The sequence below is a fragment of the Megalops cyprinoides genome, chromosome 2 (genome assembly GCF_013368585.1).
Source record: "Megalops cyprinoides isolate fMegCyp1 chromosome 2, fMegCyp1.pri, whole genome shotgun sequence".
Taxonomy (NCBI): Eukaryota; Metazoa; Chordata; class Actinopteri; order Elopiformes; family Megalopidae; genus Megalops; species Megalops cyprinoides.
In genome coordinates, this window is record NC_050584.1 from 31,251,927 (window position 1) to 31,272,130 (window position 20,204).

The 20,204-nt window shown below is 42.2% G+C and overlaps 1 protein-coding gene across 5 annotated transcripts in view; it reads right to left on the reverse strand.

The window, feature by feature from the left end:
- Nucleotides 1-20,204, reverse strand: part of LOC118773315 (transforming growth factor beta receptor type 3-like) — a 66,648-nt gene that overhangs the window by 28,470 nt on the left and 17,974 nt on the right. For all 5 annotated transcript variants that reach the window (XM_036522186.1, XM_036522188.1, XM_036522187.1 and 2 more), the window contains exons 3-4: nucleotides 16,329-16,516; nucleotides 2,500-2,637 (exon numbers count right to left, since the gene is read on the reverse strand). In XM_036522186.1, coding sequence (XP_036378079.1) covers nucleotides 2,500-2,637; nucleotides 16,329-16,516 — 326 coding nt within the window. The remainder of the gene's footprint in view (nucleotides 1-2,499; nucleotides 2,638-16,328; nucleotides 16,517-20,204) is intronic.

Consider the following 20,204-nt stretch of genomic DNA (forward strand, 5'->3'; position numbering starts at 1 on the left):
TCAATGGAGAGATGCAGCTCCCGGGCTCTGAGTTATCACTCTCGGCTACACTGGATAAGCCTGCGAGTGCACTGAGCGCTCAGAGAGACCGTTGGAGCTGTCACTCAAACACATGAACCACACTGTGCACACAAGCTTCAGTTTAACAATTGGTCCATTATGGACTCAGAAATTACTAAATGTCATAGCACTTAGTGTCACACAGATACACAACATTAGGCCTAAGTGTAGACATCATGTCTGTTGTTCAGATTGTTTTATGTCTGCAACCACACAAATACAGGCCATGTTTAACAAACCTCCCCATCACTAGCCTTTAAAGTTAATTTTAATACATGAACACATGAGGATTTATGTTTTTAAAACTACACCTAGTTTGTATGGGAAATGGCTCCTTTAAAAAGAGAACATGCTATTTGTGCTTTTTGTTCATATATTCACTGCAGTTTATGGGATAAAACTGTTAGTTAAAACAGACAGAGTTTCAAAGTCTACTCCAGAGAAAAAAATATCTCTTGTTTATGATCCTTCATATTTACCCTTTTCATAAAGTATTGGACAACTGAGATGCATACCTTCCAGGAAAAGAAAGGCCAAACCACTCAAACAGTCAGAGATTCATTTTCAAGTTGTTAAAGGGGGTTTGTGATGCTCTGGGATGATGACGCATGATTTGTGTGGCAAATCCATATAGTCATAAAGAATCTATGTTCTTCTAAAAATTGTGTTTTTGCGGGGTGTTTTTTTAGGTGAAAGTACATAGAGACACAAATGCCCACAAATGCTTTTCCCAAAATCCCTCCTTTAAGTAGAATCTGCCAGTAGACCTTTCAGAACGTTGGGGTGAGTGTATCAGGCCTGGGGGAGCTCTCCCCTTCAGAGAGCTGTCTCCAAAGACCGTGTGTGCCTCTTCTCTTTGAACAATACATCTAAGCCCCAGCTTCACTCTCTGGCCAGAGCTGTTGTAATGTTGTATCTCATATGACAGGAGAACACACAAAGATTCTCAGTCCCCTTGTCTTGCCCACAGAGAGATTGCCTGTCATTACTTAAACTTCTCATCTTTTGCCTCCATACATACGTAATAATTCAGGGGATAAGCACGCATGGACAAAACACCCCAAAACAAAAGTGATGCGAGTTAAACCATACAAATGACTGTCTGACTGACAGATCACTGTGTTCACTTTTAACCAGGACATCTCTTTCCCATAAACACCAACTTTTATATATGTATGTATCCTTGAGCCTCAATGTCGTGGTGGGATTGTGCATGCATGAAGTAAGAAGGTGGAAATATTGTGTCAACATGGCACTACATATGGAAATAATAATGCAGACCCCCCAAAAAATGCATTGAAAGGGTAGTATTAATATACACATGAAAACCCCAAGCTACATGCATGTATACACAGTGGCTGTTGTAAGATAGAAGCATATAGTCTGGTTTATAGAGGTCACTGCCATGATCAATGTAATCCAGGCTGGCCTCTTGATCTTACTTTGCAGAGATTTTCCCATGCAGTAGAGTGGTTTGAGCCAAAAGATCCAGGCCAGCCCATTTTCCTTTTCTTATTAAGTCTTACAACCAGGACCCTTGGGCTTCCACTTAAATATAGTCAGTGGCCTAGCAAGCCCAAAGTCCACTCTTCCCACAGTGTCCTTTTCCCAAGCAACTTCAAATGGTTTTCAGAGTGTGGTTGAGCATGAGATCACTAGAAGTCATCTACTCTGATACCTTCTTACCTATAGGCTGATGGTCTGATGAATAGCAAAACAACAAAACATTTGCTAACTTTGAAGAGATCAGGTATGGACACTGCAATGATGTCAGGGAGTGTGGTACCAGAAATGCTGATCTCAGTATCTCAGATATTTATCTGTACAGTTACACTTCTTCCGGCACTGTACCACTATACTCCTGGAAGAAATGGCACACAGTACAGTCATGAAAACAGAAAACCACAGCACACAGATGCATAAAATGACTCCCTTTCCTAATCGTGGCTGTGATTCTAAACCACTCTTAAAGCATGTTCTTGAACATAAAATTTGATGTCAGCAATGTCTTCTAGTAGCTGTGTAAGCCATCCTCAGTGATTGCTTGGGTTTTTAAATGATGGGGAATATGTCATGGAAGGAGGCTGCACTCTACTGGGAACCTCTGGAACCCTCATCATCTGCTCTTACAGCAATGTCAGCAAAGATGCTAGCACAGTGATTCTCTGTGAAATGTTCACCATATTGGCTTACAAAACAGTTGATTCAGCTGGGTGGACTTTTTAAAGGTCAAATTCTGTGAAAACCTTTGAACTACTTATCCTTCAGTGTATCAGAATGTAATTGGTGTCCTACATTTCCTACCAGGCTGTGCGACATTTGATTATAAATACGTATGAGACAGATGTGAAAGGAAATGGCAGTGCATGTGAATGGTATTGTATTGAGAAAAAGAGAAACAAGGTATTGGTGGAGAGGTATGTAAATGGTTTTACTCACATGGAAGGTGCGTCTGATGCGGGGGGCCAGCTTGTTGGTTCTCAGCTTCCAGACCACAGGCTGGGGAGAGTTGAGCACAAAGACCAGGGGCTTTTGGTGCACCAGCAGGGACTGGATGGGCCTCACATGTAGGACCACCTTAAAATATCAAAAGCACCATGGTTAGTGAAAAACAAATACACCAGGGAACTCTCACAGGGAACACAATGTACAGTTCTAGCATTTGGCTTCAAAACTTTTTCACATGGCCGCTTGATTTCAGTTTCTGAAAAAATTCAAACAGCTCTGCTCCGTCGACTTGTCCTGAGCAATTACCAGAACCTTAGCGATGTGGCCATTTGTTGCTCTTTACCAATGTTTCTGTTTATGTGTTCATGTTCCTGGTAATCGTAAGGCTGCTGAAAGCTGTTTTTCCCTCAAAGGTACTGTATCACTCAGATATGACTCTGCAAGCAGTCTCAGTGGCATTTCAACCTTCACATACTTAGCCTGTTCCTGATCCACTTCTAACTCTGAAATGAGAAATTTCCACTGTTCAGACTGTCATTAAAGTTGATCTTTGCCTTCTGACAGGAGGAGCAACTTCCACTTTGGGGACTACTGTTGTTGCAAACTGCCCTGCTCCACTGGCCGTCAATGAACCAGATGGATGGAATTGAGCTGGGTGATTTAAGGCCTTGAAACTGAACTCTGTCCAGGGCATGTTTTGATTTAGACCCATCAAGGTCTTGACAAATAGGTCCATTAATCCCAGTTACTGACAATCTCAATAGACGACATGACTTACGTGGCACATACAGTGTTTTAATGAGCATGAGTAAAAAAAAAATGAATACAGTATTCTATAGCTGCTGCCGCTATGCACCAATTTTCTATCTGTTCTCCCAGGTGTGTAGCAGGTCGATCCCCAGGATAATTATATTAGACACTCCCTGCATGCAAGCATTCCATGCTCACTACTTACTCTGTCCACAAGGATGTCTGTACCTTAACATGATCAACATTCATAACTTTAACTGTAAGTCACCAACAGTTTAAGCAGTTTCACAAGAGAAAATGAAGATGAGGAAGAATTCACTGGGCTTCATTCCATAGTATTTTATTTTCTTTCAGTAATATTAAACATTAGGAAAACACAGTGGTGATGATGATGATGTTGATGACAGTGATGATGATGATGAGGTGGAGGAGGAGGAGGGGAATGGATGGTGAAGAAGAGTATGAGCATAAGACAGAGAACATTACTTACATTTGGAAACCTGAACTTTGCTTACTGGATTACAATATGAATGTTTCATTGTGCAGTCACAAAATCAAGGTTATATAATACATCAAACACTCCCATGAAGCTTTATAGCAAACATAAAAAGCTGCTTTATTTACACCTCAGTATGCTGAAGTCTTCAGATTCTTATCTTCTGAAGAGAACCTCCTGTTGTGGTCCAACCACAAATTAATAACAACTGACAAGTACTTGATATGATTATGATAAAATGAACCACGTAATGCTACTCACATAAATACAGACAAGTTCAGATCTGTCACACCTTGGGAAGTCAGCACTCTTGATTATCCTACACAATAGAGTGCGCGATTTTGAATGGGCTCTACAGAAACTGTAGTTATCCTAAGCAACTTAACACAGTCCTGTACATTTATATAGAGAGAATGGCCTAATTACACACACTCTTCCAATAAAGCACAACACCATGAGACTGCTTTGTTAAAGTGGCACTGCACAGTAAAGCTGACAGCCTGCTCTTAGAGGTGGAGAGACACCCCCATGCTGAAACATCACACACACACACACACACACACACACACACACACACACACACATACACAAGCACACAAACATACAAAAACACACACGCATTCACACACTTTTATTCTACAAACCCCAGCTTCCCAACATGAAACCCTTCATTGTTCATTACAGAAAATGCTGTTTCTGGACACCACAAAGGAGTTATCTGTGGAGCACAGTGGCTACAGAAAAGTGACAAGCTTATCTGTTGCTTATGACAGATGCTTGGCATTCGGGGCTGAGGCACTCTGACACCAAGAAGCCCAGAGACTAACAGTGTAGCTTCAAAGCTGACACTGAAAGCTCCCTGAAACCTACAGGGAGGGGGTGTAAATAACAGCATTTACCAACACAGACCATAAAAGTGCCATAACAGTCATCATAAAAAAGCCTCTGAGGAAAAAAATATAATGCAAGAAATTACAATACATTTATCTCTGACGGCATTGGCAGGCTCTCTGCAAACACAAACATGTGAGTACCAGGCCACGAACATCTCTGTGTGGTTTACTATGTTTTCTCTTACTTTTTGTGAGGATAGTTCATATGAACATCTAATCTACTTAAACTACCCCCAGTTTCCTCTGGCAATGTGATTTGGACCAAGTCACACAGCCAGGGCATGAAAAAGGAGCATGAAAAACAAGAGGGATGAAAGCCTTACACACAGAAAATATTCAGTGGCTTTCACCGATCCCGAAATGTCCACATTACAAGAGCGCCCTGGAAATAGGTTGACGAGGCAAGATGGGACAACCAAATGCACGGAGAGAGGAGACCGGTACTGATTAATGACCAGCAGCTTGATGTGGGGATTCTAGGGTCTGGGGCCAACAATAGATGTCGGCAGTCGCGGCTGGCCACAGATAAGCAGATAAGATTTTGTGGCGCAAGGACAATGGTACTAAAATCTAGTACTTTTCCATTTAACACTGATCTCAATGTTAATAAACAATCCATGCAATTGTGTTCCACCTCGGTACACACTGGCTTGTGGGTATTCTTGTAGCAGGCCTGGTTTGAGTCACCACAGGCAGAAGTAATAAATAGTCCTCCAGCAATGGTGAGGATATGCCGGTAGTGTCAACTTGGCCTGTTTGACACTGTAAAAGTGCTACTGCTGTCACAATACATGGCTGCTCAAGAGAAGCCAAACCATGGCTTTTTGTTTAACAAAGTTGTCAGATTTTCCTCTCCACAATCCAGCCTGGTACAGCAACCTTCAGCAGCCCCATCAGCAACATATGCGCATCTCGTTTATCAAAAAAGGCGAAAAATGCCTCTTGTTATTCAGTGAGTCACTGCTAACTCAAAACATCCTCCAACCTGAAAACATCCTCCAATTATCTTCAAGAAATACTAATCTGTATTTTCCCCTCTGACAAATCACAGTGACCAACAGCTTTTCATTCAGTAACAGAATGTAGAGAATAGATAAGAACAAAGTGAAACAACTCACACCCCTGTGTTTCGCACTGGCTGGTTAGCAGCAGTCATAGCTCCTGCCCACAGCAGCCCATGGATCCTGACCACGTTACCTAACTCAAGGATGTGCATGTCTCAACATGCCCTCCACACAGGAACTGGAGCCACTTGTCCAGGCAGAGCAATAAGTCCAGGTTATGCCTTTCGCCTCCCGCCAGGAGAGTCCCTTTGTGAGTGAGTGTCTACTTCAGCAATTAACAGGAAGCCTATTAGCCTGACATGCTGACAATGGGTCAGCTGTGGCTACAGCTGCCTGCTGAAGTCATGACATCCCAGTCTGTGCAGTATGCAAGGCAAAGATATGATTCAGAACACTAAAATTTACCATTTACCTGTAAATACCTGCAAACTGTCTACATAATTGAAGTGAATTGGTGACTTTACAGGAGGAGAGGTAATAGACACTGAATGGACTGAGGGATCTCTTGCATTTTCTGGCATATCATAATTGGCAGTTTCACATGGTACAGAACCCCAGAGCTTGTGCATATATTTGTGCTGTATTTATATTTTTTTTCCACACATATGCAAAATGAGTTATTCCTAAGGCTTTGGAGACAGTGTAGAAGTTTTTGTTTTTTGTTTTTTTTGTGAAAAGTGACATTTGATGGATGGCATAAAATGAACTGCTTACATATGTGCTATTAAGCATCATTGTTTGTCTGCTAAAACCTTTATCTATGCGCATGTATGCATGTATGTTTGCAGACATACATTTTGTCTGTCTTTGCTAATGTGTGAGTGTCATGACTTGCGTCTGTCTCAGCCTGTGTGTGTGTGCCATTGTATGCGTCAGCATGTGTGTGATGCACAGGCTGCATCTTGGTCTGTTACAGATCTCCACAGACGGAGAAAGGATGACATGTCCAGGAAGGTGAAAAAACAAGAGTGAGCCACCTAACCACAAGAGCAGAGGAGAACCTGCTGACTGCTTTAGTTATCGGTGGCCGCTGATCTGCAGCAAGCCAGCCTCGGTACCTGGAGCACTGCACCCCAATGGCAATCAAGTCTGCCTCCAGTCAGTGCTAGAACATAAAAGGTTGGCTAGATAAAGCTCAGACGCAGATAAGGCCACTGTGTGGGGATGAGGGGATGCAGAGGAATGCAGGCTCCAGCACTGTGGTCTGAGATTACACACTTCTGAGAGTTTCGGGTCCTCACAGCGTTGCAAAATACATTTGAATTGTGTTTACTTTTGGCAGCGGTGGGACAAAATACGCAGACAGAAAAGGCTCATGATGCTTTGTGGATGTGTGGGGGTCTTAGGGTCTTCTGGACTGTTGCAACAGTTACTTAAGTGAAACAGACCTTTAAATAAACTTTAGTTCATGGTTACTGCCACAATTAACTATATTATAGCATTATTCAGGATTACTTTATCTCATGATATTTGACCTGTTATGTAATTATCTGTTAATGCAATATTTTCATCACTAAAAAACGAATGGATCCCACGGGCAAAGACTATAAAATCAAAATGAAAACCTTAGCTCAACAGGACAGAAATAAATGAAATCTAAGCATGTAATTTTTTAAGTTGTTGCACAAGTTAACTCTATTATATATATTATATATAAATATTAGTGTGCAGCAGTTGTTGATTTGAAGAATAATAAACAGTGTATGTGGAGAATGGTGTCAGCTGAACCCTGTGAACCCTGACTTCCCAGTATGCATGGTCTACCTGAATTAATGAGGGAAAAGGGAAAACTTTTGCACTAGTTTGTAAGATGTTTCAGTTCTTTGTGCCACAGATTGCAAACACATGTCATCTCTGCAAAACACCTCAATGTCACACAACTCCCTTCTGCATTAACGGGCTGTGGTAGCTACTTAGTGGGACAGTGAAAATGTGCCATCTGAGCTGTGGTTGTGCTAATAAAGCTTTTGTGAGAGTTCCACATAACAGACTATCCCATGGAGAAAAGCACAAACTCTGAACCAAGTGTGAGATTAGAGTCAGAAAGCTAGCCTGGGGAGGCTTCACTCAGATGACATCAAAACGTTGTCAGAGGGAAACACCTTTTCAGTCGGCCTGGAGTTACTGTGTGTTCTCAGCTCTTCCACCTGATGACTGATCCCCTGTACCTAGATCAGAGCTGAAATATGACCAACAGGCCTGATTACTCTGTACCAGCTAGGATACTAATTCACATTGCAAACTGTGTATCTAATGCTGTGCAAATGTGCCAAAAAGTCATTGTGCAACTTATCTGAACAGAGTGTTAACCTCCTGCACACCGTACTGGCCGCTACTCACATGCCTTATCAGGTATCAGTCAGCACAGAATGGCCACTTTGTTCCTCTAATCTGTGCTATTGGTTTTCGTTTTCCTGGCTCCTCAAAAATGTACACATTGACTCTGGCATGGGTGGGGGCGGTGCTAATGGAGCTCTGGTGCTTTGATCATTGCTTGCTCCAATAGGCAGTGAAGTCACTGCTGTTTAGTCCAGTTTCTTCCCTATGTGCGCAGTACTGTATGAATGACAGCCAGGGAGTATTTAAACCCATTCATCTCATCTCTTTGAGGCACTGTGGTCAAAATGGAAAGTCAACCTCTACAACTTCTAGTGAAACAGATTATTTACTGACCTTTCCAAATTTCAGTTTTGTCTTAATGTCTCTAGGACAGAGAGGAGTGCTGGGGCTATTCATCAATAAATAAGCATGCAAGTTTCTGTGAAGGCTCCAGCTTTTTCAGGCAGGCTTAGTGCCACGTATGATGCAACTCATTCAACTCATACATTATTGTCAAACATTTACATTTATTCATTTAGCAGACGCTTTTATCCAAAGCGGCTTACATAGGTTACAGTTCTTTACAATGTCATCCATTTATACAGCCGGATATTTACTGAGGCAAGTGTGGGTTAAGTACCTTGCCTAAAGGTACAGCAGCAGTGTCCCAGCGGGGATCGAACCAGCAACCTTTCGGTTATGAGTCCTGCTCCTTAACCACTATGCTACACTGCCACCCCAAACAAAATGTACAGTGTAAAACTGTTCTCATTTTCAATCTGATGTGGTTGGTAAGTTTCTGTGAGTTAAATGCAACACTGAAATTGTCAAATAACTGAGGAGCTCCCTTTCATTATTACTTAGCGAATATGCTTACAGTGGCCCATTTCACAAGCAACCATTTTGTCAAGTGGGTGGATTAAGCATAAGAATATCACTGCCAAAGCTGCATATGCTCTCACTAGCAAAGAGTTCCTTTTCACTTAATCATCTAATTTAGCCATAGAAACGTGATTTGAAACAAATAGCAAATTGTGAAGTTATTGCAGCTGTGCATTTCTTTCTGTTACTGCAGAGATAACACAGCCCAGGTCCTCCGGGTTATTCCCATAATGAATGAGTTCATTTTAAGCATGCAGGAAACAATTCATTTCTCTCACTTCTTGACTGGGAATCCAGACATTTGCCTGGGGTTTCTCACAAGGAAGTTAATTTAAAGCCGACTTAGTGTAGGCCCGCTGAGCAGCGGGTCTTTATATATCACCATAGTGCAAGCTGGAGGCCCCACAGACTCACAGCGAAGGGCTGGTAGGGTTCCTGGGTTCCTCTGCACCCAACAGTAAAGTATAAGCATAGAGCGTGCACCAAAGAAAGTATGGCTGACTAATGACATAATTTTCAGTGCATCTGTGCCATGCCATGGGAAGGAGTCCAATACAGGCATTTAGAAGGCAGGACATTGCAGGTTTACAGAGATCCCCCTGCTTTCACAAGGAAACAGCTGGGTACCTCAAAACCCCACTGGAAAACCATTATTCTCCACTTGGCACAGAGTAACACTAATCAATACAACCTCCTCTTTCTGTTAATATTTTGCATTTCACACTTTACAATTTTCATGCCATTTCAGACACCATGAAATGCAATAAATGGCACTTCTCCCATCAGGCAGACAATATTAGTCTGAGGGGGGAGTATATTATAGAAAATGCTAAAAAGTTGCTACATTGCCCCAGCCAGAAACATAATGGTGTTGGCCAGACTTTTGTTGTTGTTGTTTTTACATGCCCCTGGTTTAACGAACACTGACTCATGCTCTTCACTTAGCCCAAACAATATATTACAAGTTTCTGCAAGTAAATTGCAAATATTTCACGTGACTTAAAAGGATAAACAATAGCTCTGGCTTTATTTTCAGCCATATAAGTATCAGTCTGTATCCCCATTACTAAAATGGTGCTGTAAAAGTGGCCAACATAACATTTTTTAAGTAAACATAAAGATTTTAAATTATGGAACCCACTTCAAATACACAAATCTGATTTAATCCAATGGGTCCACCTATACAAAACCAGTCAAAGGATAGAAAATGGGTAAGAAGTGTGACATTTTGCAGGGAGCTGTGAGCACTCCCTGGCCTTCCAATAGACTGTGGCCCAAAGTCTGCAGCCACACTGCAAAATGAGTCACACAGAACCAGTATGACCAGTCCGACTGGGTCACAGTCTATCTGTTCTCCCTCTAACGTTTCACACTACAGAGAATTCAAGGGAGAATGAATACTACTTGACTGGAATCTGCCAGGGTCTTGAACATCTTTGCTGGAAAGAAGCAGCTGGAATTAGGGGCTATTTGCTGGGGCTGCTTGGAGAGGGCCAGAAGAATCGTACCACGCTAATACCTTACCCATCAACATCCACAGTGGCCCACAAGGCACTTGTCACTTCCAGATCTCTTTTTTAGTTGAGCAACATAGCCAGATATACTTCCAATGACAGCCCAGGACACTGTGCATGCCATAGTAATTGCTGAAGTACAACCAACGTGGAGAAGTTATTAAGGAAATGGTCTGAGAAAAATGACAAATGAAGGAATAGCAAGAGGAAGTCAAAACAGTGACTTGAAAACTCTAAACTGGCACCAGTGAGGTGCAAAGAGTTCCAAACCCCTGCAGGTAGTGTCTCTCAGCCAATCAGAAGACCTTTTCACTTCACCTCAGCTATGCTCCTTCTGCTTTCTGTCCTCTTTACCATAAACACATCCCTATATCCATGGAATCAGGAGAACATCTCTCTGTGGGGTGATTAACTCAATGGTTTAATGGAATAACAAGAGAGCAGCTACATCCTGTTTTAGCAGAGGAACATCAAGAGACAGTGTAACAGGGACAGAAGTGGTTAACCGAACAGAAAAATCCAGTCACTTTTAATAGTCTGTTCAAGACTTTCTAACAATGAGTGCCATCTCAAAAGGCAGCTCAATGAAGAAACTGGAGGAACATTCAGAAAATAAAATTGCATGTGACACATAAACATGTCCAGAGTGCATTTTAGCACATTCAGTGGAGACCATAGACTGCTAGACCACATTCTCAACAAGGACAGGTAGGCTACTCTGGCCAAAATGCTGTTTCCTCCATGATCCTGCTGAGGAATATTTAAGAGGTGAAAGAGAATGTGAAGAAGAAACGAAGAAGAAGAGGAAGAAGACGAAGAGGGAGGAGGAGGTGGAGGAGGAGGAGGAGGATACATTCACAGAATCATTGACCAGACACCTCTTTGCTGACTTGGAAAACAAGTCTCTAAGATTCAACTCCAAAACAAATAGAGAAGCCACATGAAATAAGGTAAGAAGAACTGGTATCGAGCTGCCCACTAGGACTAGTTTGCTTCTGTCTAGGGAGGTTCAGCACATGCTCATTAAAATTGGCCAGAGCGCACATTTCACAGGAGTCCATACAACAAAGGCTGCAATGATTTCAACATGTGTCAACTTTATGTCAACAAGCTATAAGACATCAATAGGCACTGATAGTTTTAACAAACACAGATATGTGTTTGATTCAGTATTGGTAGTGGCTGCAATTGTTCACTACCTTAAATTAACTCACAACACATGATATTTGAAGAGGCAACAGTACATCTACTGCTTTAAGTCCAGCAGAACTCAATCAAACCATAACTCACTCAAGACAGGACTCCATGCTGCAAAGCTCGCACACACATTGTGCCACCTATAGACACACTATGGACAGGTCAGGAAATGCATCATTGTATCCCCTATGAACTGTCACCATTGTATTTTTGGTCCTTAAAACAGTGAACAAAGGATCTGCTGAATTGTTTATGTATGAGGTAATCCTTTGTCTGTTACTGATGGTCAGGGCTGTTTCAGTGTGTGAAACCTGAGTGTACTCATTGGCTCGCCTGCAGTGGGAGAGGTGTAGGCGAGGGCTGAAGGACAGGTATGGGCCAGGTCTCAAGAGTGGATGACTGAGGTTGCAGCTGGACCATGTTGTCAGGCACCCAGCTGTCACAGTTTAACCCTTAATACAGCACTTGTGGTTAGAGATTAACTACAGCGAGGCTCATTAATCTCCACCCGCACCACACCACCCTTCCACATCCGAAACCTGTGTTAATTTGTTGAAATCTGTCAAAACCCGGCCAGTTTGATGGCATTTTTGAAACAGTTGTCCAGGGACCAAAGGGTTGTCACCTCCAGCAGGCTCTCATCTCTGTCGTTACACACAGAGGATCCCACAAGTGGCTGAGTCTGCCAGCCCCTGGACAAGCTGGGTGTGAAGATAGAGTCACATTTCACAAGCATGAGACACAAGCAGTCTGTTTTTCCCCAACACATAACCCTGCACTCTGTCATGCGCAACAAACCAAACGGCTCATCAGCACATCAGCAGCACAATAATTTGGATGACATATCAAAATCTAACAAATACCTGCGGCTTAGGCTGCAGTAAGTGGAACAATCTTCAACCCACTGTTGACAAAACTAACCGCACAATTTAGTTTTGTGGAATATCTTTGCCTTCATAATCCACCCTGACACAAATTTATCTGTTGCTCTTAGTGCCAAGTAAACTGGCTTTTTCTAACTGATTTCTATAGCAGCCCTATCTTGATTTCATAGTAACAGCAAACCAACACATTTCCCACAAGGATTTATTTTTTCAGGAGCAAAATGGCTTTAGTTAGTTGAAATACAAAACATGGTAATATCAGAGGCTTTAAAACAACTGAGCACACAATGTATCTTTAGCCTCATGATGTTTATTATGAACTTATTTTGTATCTCATGAACAATATGCAAATACTATGTATTTGGGTTGAAGTAGAATTTGGCTCACTGTGAAATATGGCAAACAATGGGAAATATTATCAAATAAAAATGCAACCAAACCCTCATCAATCACCTGCTCAAAGATATAAGTGAACCCTATACCCCTGTCAGTAAAGCTCACAGGCAAAAAGCAATATTCCCAGCAACTCTCTCTGAAGTTGAGCAAATATTTGTAAAGTGAATAAATCCTGCTGCTTGATTACACAAGCATCTCTTGTGCATGCACAACTAAGAGTATAAGCCACCATATATTTAATCATTTGCAAAGCACTTCAGACTGCTTTCAGTGGGACTCACCCAGGAGGTGGTGCATGCACCAAATCATAACAATTCTACCCCACCTCCAGTACGTAAAGCAGAGGTTATTTGACTGCCCCTGTATGTTTGTCTACCTGTGAACAGCATAACTGGGAAAAGCTATGGGTGAATTTGGATGAATCTGGGTGAAATTCTAGCATTGGTACAAGGAAGAAATGAACAGATTTCAGGGCTGCAAGGACAACTATGATGGTTGTTGGAGGCGTGCACCACACAAACATTGCTCAGGAACTTGTAACTTAACCTGTCACTTGTAACTCCCATGTGTTACAACTCCAATGTGACTTAACAATTGGACATTTAGCCATTTGACGTGACAACTATATATACTTTCTCATTTTACTGTCTCTAATAAAACTCTGTATATGTGGGCTATGGAGATCCTCTATGGGTGCAGCTCTACTCATGAAATTGACTTTATTGTACTGTTTTTTTCCTTCCAGATGTTAACTGTCAAGTCTAACTTAAACATAGAAATGTGTGTGCATGTGAAGCTTTGCAAGCAACAAAAAAAAAATCAAAAATTGAAATGGCAAACATTTTGTGTGGTGGGATCCAGTGTTTGCAGCAGCCTGTAAGCTCTACCAGAAATGGCATCATGTTCCTGAAACCTTTAGCTTGTGTCTGATGAAAATGCACTGGATTTAACTTGCATTTAACTTGAACAGAGCATTGACTCGAGAGTCATCTGTATTAGTAGATATGTTCAATTTCTCAGGAAAAACCTAGACAGTGATGTGATTTTCACATCCATGCCTAAAGAAATGAGGATACTTAAACACTGACAAAGAACATCCACAGGCTCAAAAAAAGTCTGTTGAGCCAATGAGTCATAGCAAAGCTAATATAACAGCATGACCTGTGCCATTTCAGCTTTCTCAGAGAGACTGACATCTTGATGAATAACCTCAGGCTGCTCCTAGGCTCTACAAATGGGAGATGCAACAGGACATGGAACCAAGAATGGGTACAAACTCACACAGGAAAATGAGAATCCAGTCAATGAGAAGATCTGCTTTCTTAAGCTGCAACGCAATGTCAGGTTATGGCTTCTCTCAAAGCCAGATTGACAAAGCCAAACCATTTATCAGGTGAACAACATCCGGTTGCAAGCATCCGTTTTCCAATGTTTTTATTTAATTGTTTTGGATATTTGTTTACTTTGTTCGCACGTTAGCAAAGTCTTCATTCACCAGCACATAATGATAAGATAATAGGGACCACTCTCTTTCTTTTGAGTACAAAAGGATACAAAGATTTGTTTTTTGCTTTCAAAGACAAGAGGGATAACATTTTCGCTGCTTTTGTTTTACATTGCAGAAGCTGTGATGACAATCTGATCTCCCGCGGATGTTTACAATCTTCTGCTCCCTTACTTTGGCCAATAGGCATTTCTTCAGTTTCCTGTCCGCAACAGGGGAAGGAACAGCGGCCATTTGCATGGCCCCTGATTACAATATGGGGGCAGAAAAACAACAGATGTTGAAGATATGGTATCTAAAGCTATTTAGAAGAGGTGGGTGATAGTTCACCACATAGGCCAACAGACAGCTCTCCATGCAGGCCTGTAAGCCCCAGTTGGGTCATCCACTACCCTGTTATCTAAGATATTGGCCCACTAACAAAGAAAACCACAACCGACAAACTAGGCAATGCAAGCTGCTATTATTTCTGATGATGTGATGTGAAGGCAGCCTACCCTCATGCTCAGGGGCCAAGCGACTAACACACCAACCCTGCTCCACAGCCAACAAGCACACCCGTTGAAACCAGGTGCCTAAACTGCTCCCACAAAAGGGGACTAAAGTCCCAAAAAAACCAGCTGCCTCCTCAGACAAAGCCTGCAGTTGCTACTCTTGGGATGTGAGCTCTCTCTCTCTCTCTCTCTCTCTCTCTCTCTCTCTCTCTCTCTCTCTCTCTCTCTCTCGCTCTCTCTCTCTCTCTCGCTCTCTCTCTCTCTCTCTCTGAAAAGTCATACTTGTATGGATTCGCGTTCTCTCAAAGTGGGGCCCTGTTTGAGACTCGCTGAGTGATGATAAAATAAACAAGAAATTATGCCCTGCAGAGCTACTTGAATCAGCACTCCTCACAGCCAGAAGCCTTCCAGCAATTATTACACCAGTAAATTTGGTATTTGGTATGGCTGCTTGAAGCCAATCGCTGCAGCGTCCCTTTCTCATATGGCAAAGGGCCATGCTAGAGTCCTAATCAACCTGCAAGATGTACAAGCGAAAGCCTTTTCTGTAAATAAAATGCAACCCCTGCAGCTCTGGCCAATGCCAATACAAAAGGCATTTTTATGGCAACCTGACAACATTTTCAAAGCAGAATCACACAACAGGCACAATCACCAGTTCCATCCCAAGAGATACAGGATTGGACAGCCTTCAGCAGGTGTAGAAAGCCTTCTTTATGTTCTAACAAATGAATATGGCCATCTGCACACACCCAGTGTAACCTGTTCAAATTCAACAACTGGAAACAATTTCTCTAATTAATATTCATCCTTTACAAAATGTGTCTAGCTGACCTTTCAAATGTAAATTTACTGTATTCTGGATACAGTATTCTGGACACTGGAGAGCTGTCTGGATCCATCCTTACTCATGTGAGTAAGTGGCACACACTTTTCAGCAGCAAAAGAGTGAAAGAAGTGCAAATAGAGATGATCAAGTTTGTAACTATGCATGCTTAATATATTTATTTTAAAAAGTCCATCGTTGAAGGTTCACGACAACACCTCTTTTAACAGGAGACTGAAGTTAACACTGACATTGCTGTTTTATAGCTTAATTCTCATGCATGTTTCATAGGATTTTTACCAAATGAACTAAAAATGCTGTACACCTATGGATTTTTACATCCAGAGATGAGAGAAAGCCTGGGGAGAGCGAAAGCAGGAAAACAGCCACAGAAAGTGTATTTGTGTCTAGCTGTTTCTGAAAGTTCACAATTATAGCCTGTGTTCAGTATGGATGGTGTGGTGTCTCTATAAATGTTAATAAGTCAGTTGTGTATCTATATTTTTCAGGTATGGGCTATGTGTTATGGGTATAGAATCTATGTAACAGGTGTGTGCTGCATGTTACAGGTGATGTGGCCCTTTAGGCATAGGTGGCTTACCTCAGTGGGTGTCTCTCCAGGCCCTTCAGGGCCACTGCTCCTCAGGTTGATGATGTGCACCTCCTGAGGGAAGCCTGTGGTCCCCTTGCTGGCACAGCCAGACAGTGCAGCGAAACTCTTCAACAGGGCCTGCACAGGGTGGCCCTCCCCCACAGGCAGCACCTCACATGGGTTCCGCGATAACAGACCTGAGGGCAGAGAACAGGACACTCGCTACAGCACAGAGATCCATCTGAGCACAGGGTTCTCACTACAGCATGGAGAACTATCTGAGCACAGAAGATATGCTCACTGACAGGTCATTATCATTATCAAGACATGGCACAGAAGATCCCTTTGTTTACAGGGCATATGCCATTAAAAACATAAGAAAGACCAGGGCAAAATGCTGTAAATACTTGATCTCATCACTGAATTTTTTTTATTTTATTACATAGTAGACGCCATAAGACATATGGTGTAGGCTCAGAAAACACATAACAACACTCTCAACAGTGTCATACATAAAACTCCTATGGAATGAGGGAACAATAAGGAAATAGCAGATGGTCACTGTGAAACACCAGCATAAACAGCACATTATCTGTGTCCAGTGACAGCTCCCCTTGGCATATATTGCTTCTCAATGGTGAGCACACCGCAGCTCTTAAACATTCTTACTGTATGGACCTGTTGCCATGGAAGTCTCATTGTGGCTCTGACAGGAGAATTTTATTCGTTGAAAGAGACATGTCTGGGCTGGACCCCCTGAGGTGCCTATGTCATGAGATGCCTGCTGTGAGCCTGTCCCTGGCCTACCCCAGCAGTGACTGCTCCCTCCCTTTCTCTGTCCAAAAGAGAAGCTGGCTTTACTGTGGCTGGCTGGCTATAGTCCAACACTAGAGTCAGGCTGGGGCATGTGGTAGCATGGTGATGCAGAGGCAGGGAATAAGGGGCTTAGGTTATGAACAAGGTCTCTGGAAGGCAAAGGCATAAAGACTTGACTCTGCACTCACAAAATCTCACAAAGCTTTATTTTTAATGTACTTGTTACAACCATGCTGTTTATGATGTCCTCTAAATGATGAAATGATCTTTTGTTTCACTTTCTGCTACTGTTTGAGTGTGTCATCAAGATTGGTGGAGTACTGGATGCCTGACTGTGGTCACCAAAGCATCTGGAGGGTAGACACAGCAGGGCCTGTGAGGACCCAATGCAGGAGCCTGTCAGCATGGTTCTTTGCTGACTACAGATTGCCTTTGAAAGGATGGATTCTGAACAGCAAAAATATAGCCTGTGTTCTCTGAGTAAGTGACAAACTTACACAGTACTACAGTGTCAGTGACTTAAACCAAGAATTAGTGTAGTCTCAGACAACTTCATATTCCACCTCTATAGAACACTGTCACAAAACCAGAGAAAAGTATGACACACCACAATCATCACAGTCACAAATCAAGATCCATCTTATCAACTGAGAGAACGATATACTGTAGGAGACCTGCTCTGCCTCTCTTTCCTTGGGCTTCACATTAGACACCATGCTGTTTTGTGTGAAATAAAGGAATGTCATTTCCGAATGAGTCCGAGTCATTTCTCCTCCATCTGACACTTTTATCCAGTTACTCAGTACGGTAGACTGTTCTCCAGACATCTTCTACTGTGTCCTGGTGAGGAGTGGACCAGGCCTTCCTACAAGTCAGCCTCTGTGCAAACCTGTCAGAGGTGGAAGAGTGGAGGCCTAGTCAATAACTAATATTTTGTGATAATCTGTATGCAGATGATCGCAATTAGAGGACTGTTTGGAAATCATTTAAACCCAAATCCTGGTTAGCAGGCAACTGTGAGCTACCCTTCCCTCAAGCATTTTTCAGGTCTGAGAGCCTTCACTCAGGTCTGAGAGTTCTCAAACTCAGTTTTTCCCCGCTGAGTAAGTCATGAAATAGCAACCACCAGCCAGACAGAAAAAACAGCCCTTTCTGGTAGGCTGCCAAAAGGTTACAGAACTTATTTGGGCAGTGATGGTATTTCTTATTTTAACCACAGAAGAAAAAAAGCGATGGACAAAAGGGTATATTAGAAAAGAATACACAAGAATTAGGCAATAATGGTAGGAAGCCCTGCATTTGTTTTACAGTCCTCAAAGAAAGATGGAATCTAAGTCAAGGGCAATAAACAAGACTGTGCTCCCCTGCAGAGAGTACCATTGTTTTCAAACAGAGGAAATCCATTCAAATCCATGCAACAACCAAATAGCTGCAGCCAAGACCCTGAATTCAATACCAACATTCAATTTCTCCAGCCCACCAGAGACAGCGGGAAAACAATGCCTGAAATGCAGTACATTTATTATCTGCAGAAAGGAAAACAGAACTTCTTTGTACTTTTTTTCATCATCTGACAGACACTCACTAACAATAAATGCCAAGAAAGTGGTGAAAAATTATAATTAAAGATTTAGATGAGCTATTATGCAGATTGACATAATTATTATTATTAATAATAATAATAATAATAATAATAATAATAAATAATAATACTTTTATTATTGTTGACATGTACAATATATTGTATAATATAATAATAAATAACAACATTTAAGGCTGATAATTAAAGCTTATATTATTTATATCACTTTTCTCACTTTCTGAGGTAGTGAAACAAATGGAATACAAATCGACAAACATCTGGAGTTGCCATCAGAGCCTGACTGAATCCACAAAAGGGAAGGGAGGAAAAAAGTGGAAAACAGGCTTTGCCATCACGTCATTTCCCCTGTCACCTTCTCTCTCTCTTCCTTCTGCCTTCTCTGCTGCCCCTCTTCCAGCGACAGAGGTGCTGTGTCCACCAGCAGCACACAGTGTGCACCGGTTAGGCAGGGCGCCCGCTGGACAGCAATGAGAGATGCTGTTGTTCACTGCGCCAGAGGAGCAACTCCAGCGCAAGCCCACTGGATTCAGCCACAGACCCTTTTAACATCTCTAAACTGCCAAACATTTGCAATTCCAAGAGGGAGCACCTGCAAGGCAAGGCCCTTTTATCTGTAATCACTGTTAAGAACAAGTGACTATTGTTTAAAATGTAGTGAATTACAATATTGCACTTAGTTTTAGTACATGTAATCTAAATATACTTGTATCAGAATACTTAGGTTATATTAGTAGTTTATCATCTTGAGTTTCACGGGACATAGGGTATATATTGAATGCATGGAACCTGGTGAACATTGTGTTTCTCACTGAGTTTTGAATGCTAAAGTAAACCACAGCATGACAATCTGAGTCCAGCTGTGGTCAGTCTGCAACCTCTGTCCTGCTGTCAGAATAAGGCTAGCTCTGCAGAGCTAAAGGCTCCACAAGAAGGAAGGTACCAGAAGAACAGCAGAAGGAAATGACAAAGGAGAGTGCATGAGCAGCCAGCCTGTCAGGACTGACAGTGCCGGGCTCAAAGAACTGCAGACAGCTCCAGTAAAACAAATCCCGAATGAAGAGCGCTCCCATCCCTGCGGGATTTCTTGTTCCTGTCTGGACCCAGCTCCTGATGGAGACAGGACAGAAGCTCCAGGATTGAACAGTAGAGAGGCCCTCCTGCCAACAAAGCACACCTGTCTCGTTGCAGACAGCATGGCAGCCATATAGAGCTGACTCTACATCAACATTCTACACCATTCCAGGCCAGACTGCCGCCCAAAAAAATACAAATTAAAAAGAAAACACTCAAATCCCAGACGAGACATTTTCATTGACTATGCTGAGTTGTGTCGCTTTGAAAGCATTACAAAACTTCATTTGTGTAGCATCTGAGTCCTATCAGAGTGCCTCATAGTTCCAGTTACTGCAGGGTACTGGAGGGGCATTATATCAGCAGTACTGAGTACTAATACATTATTGTATTGT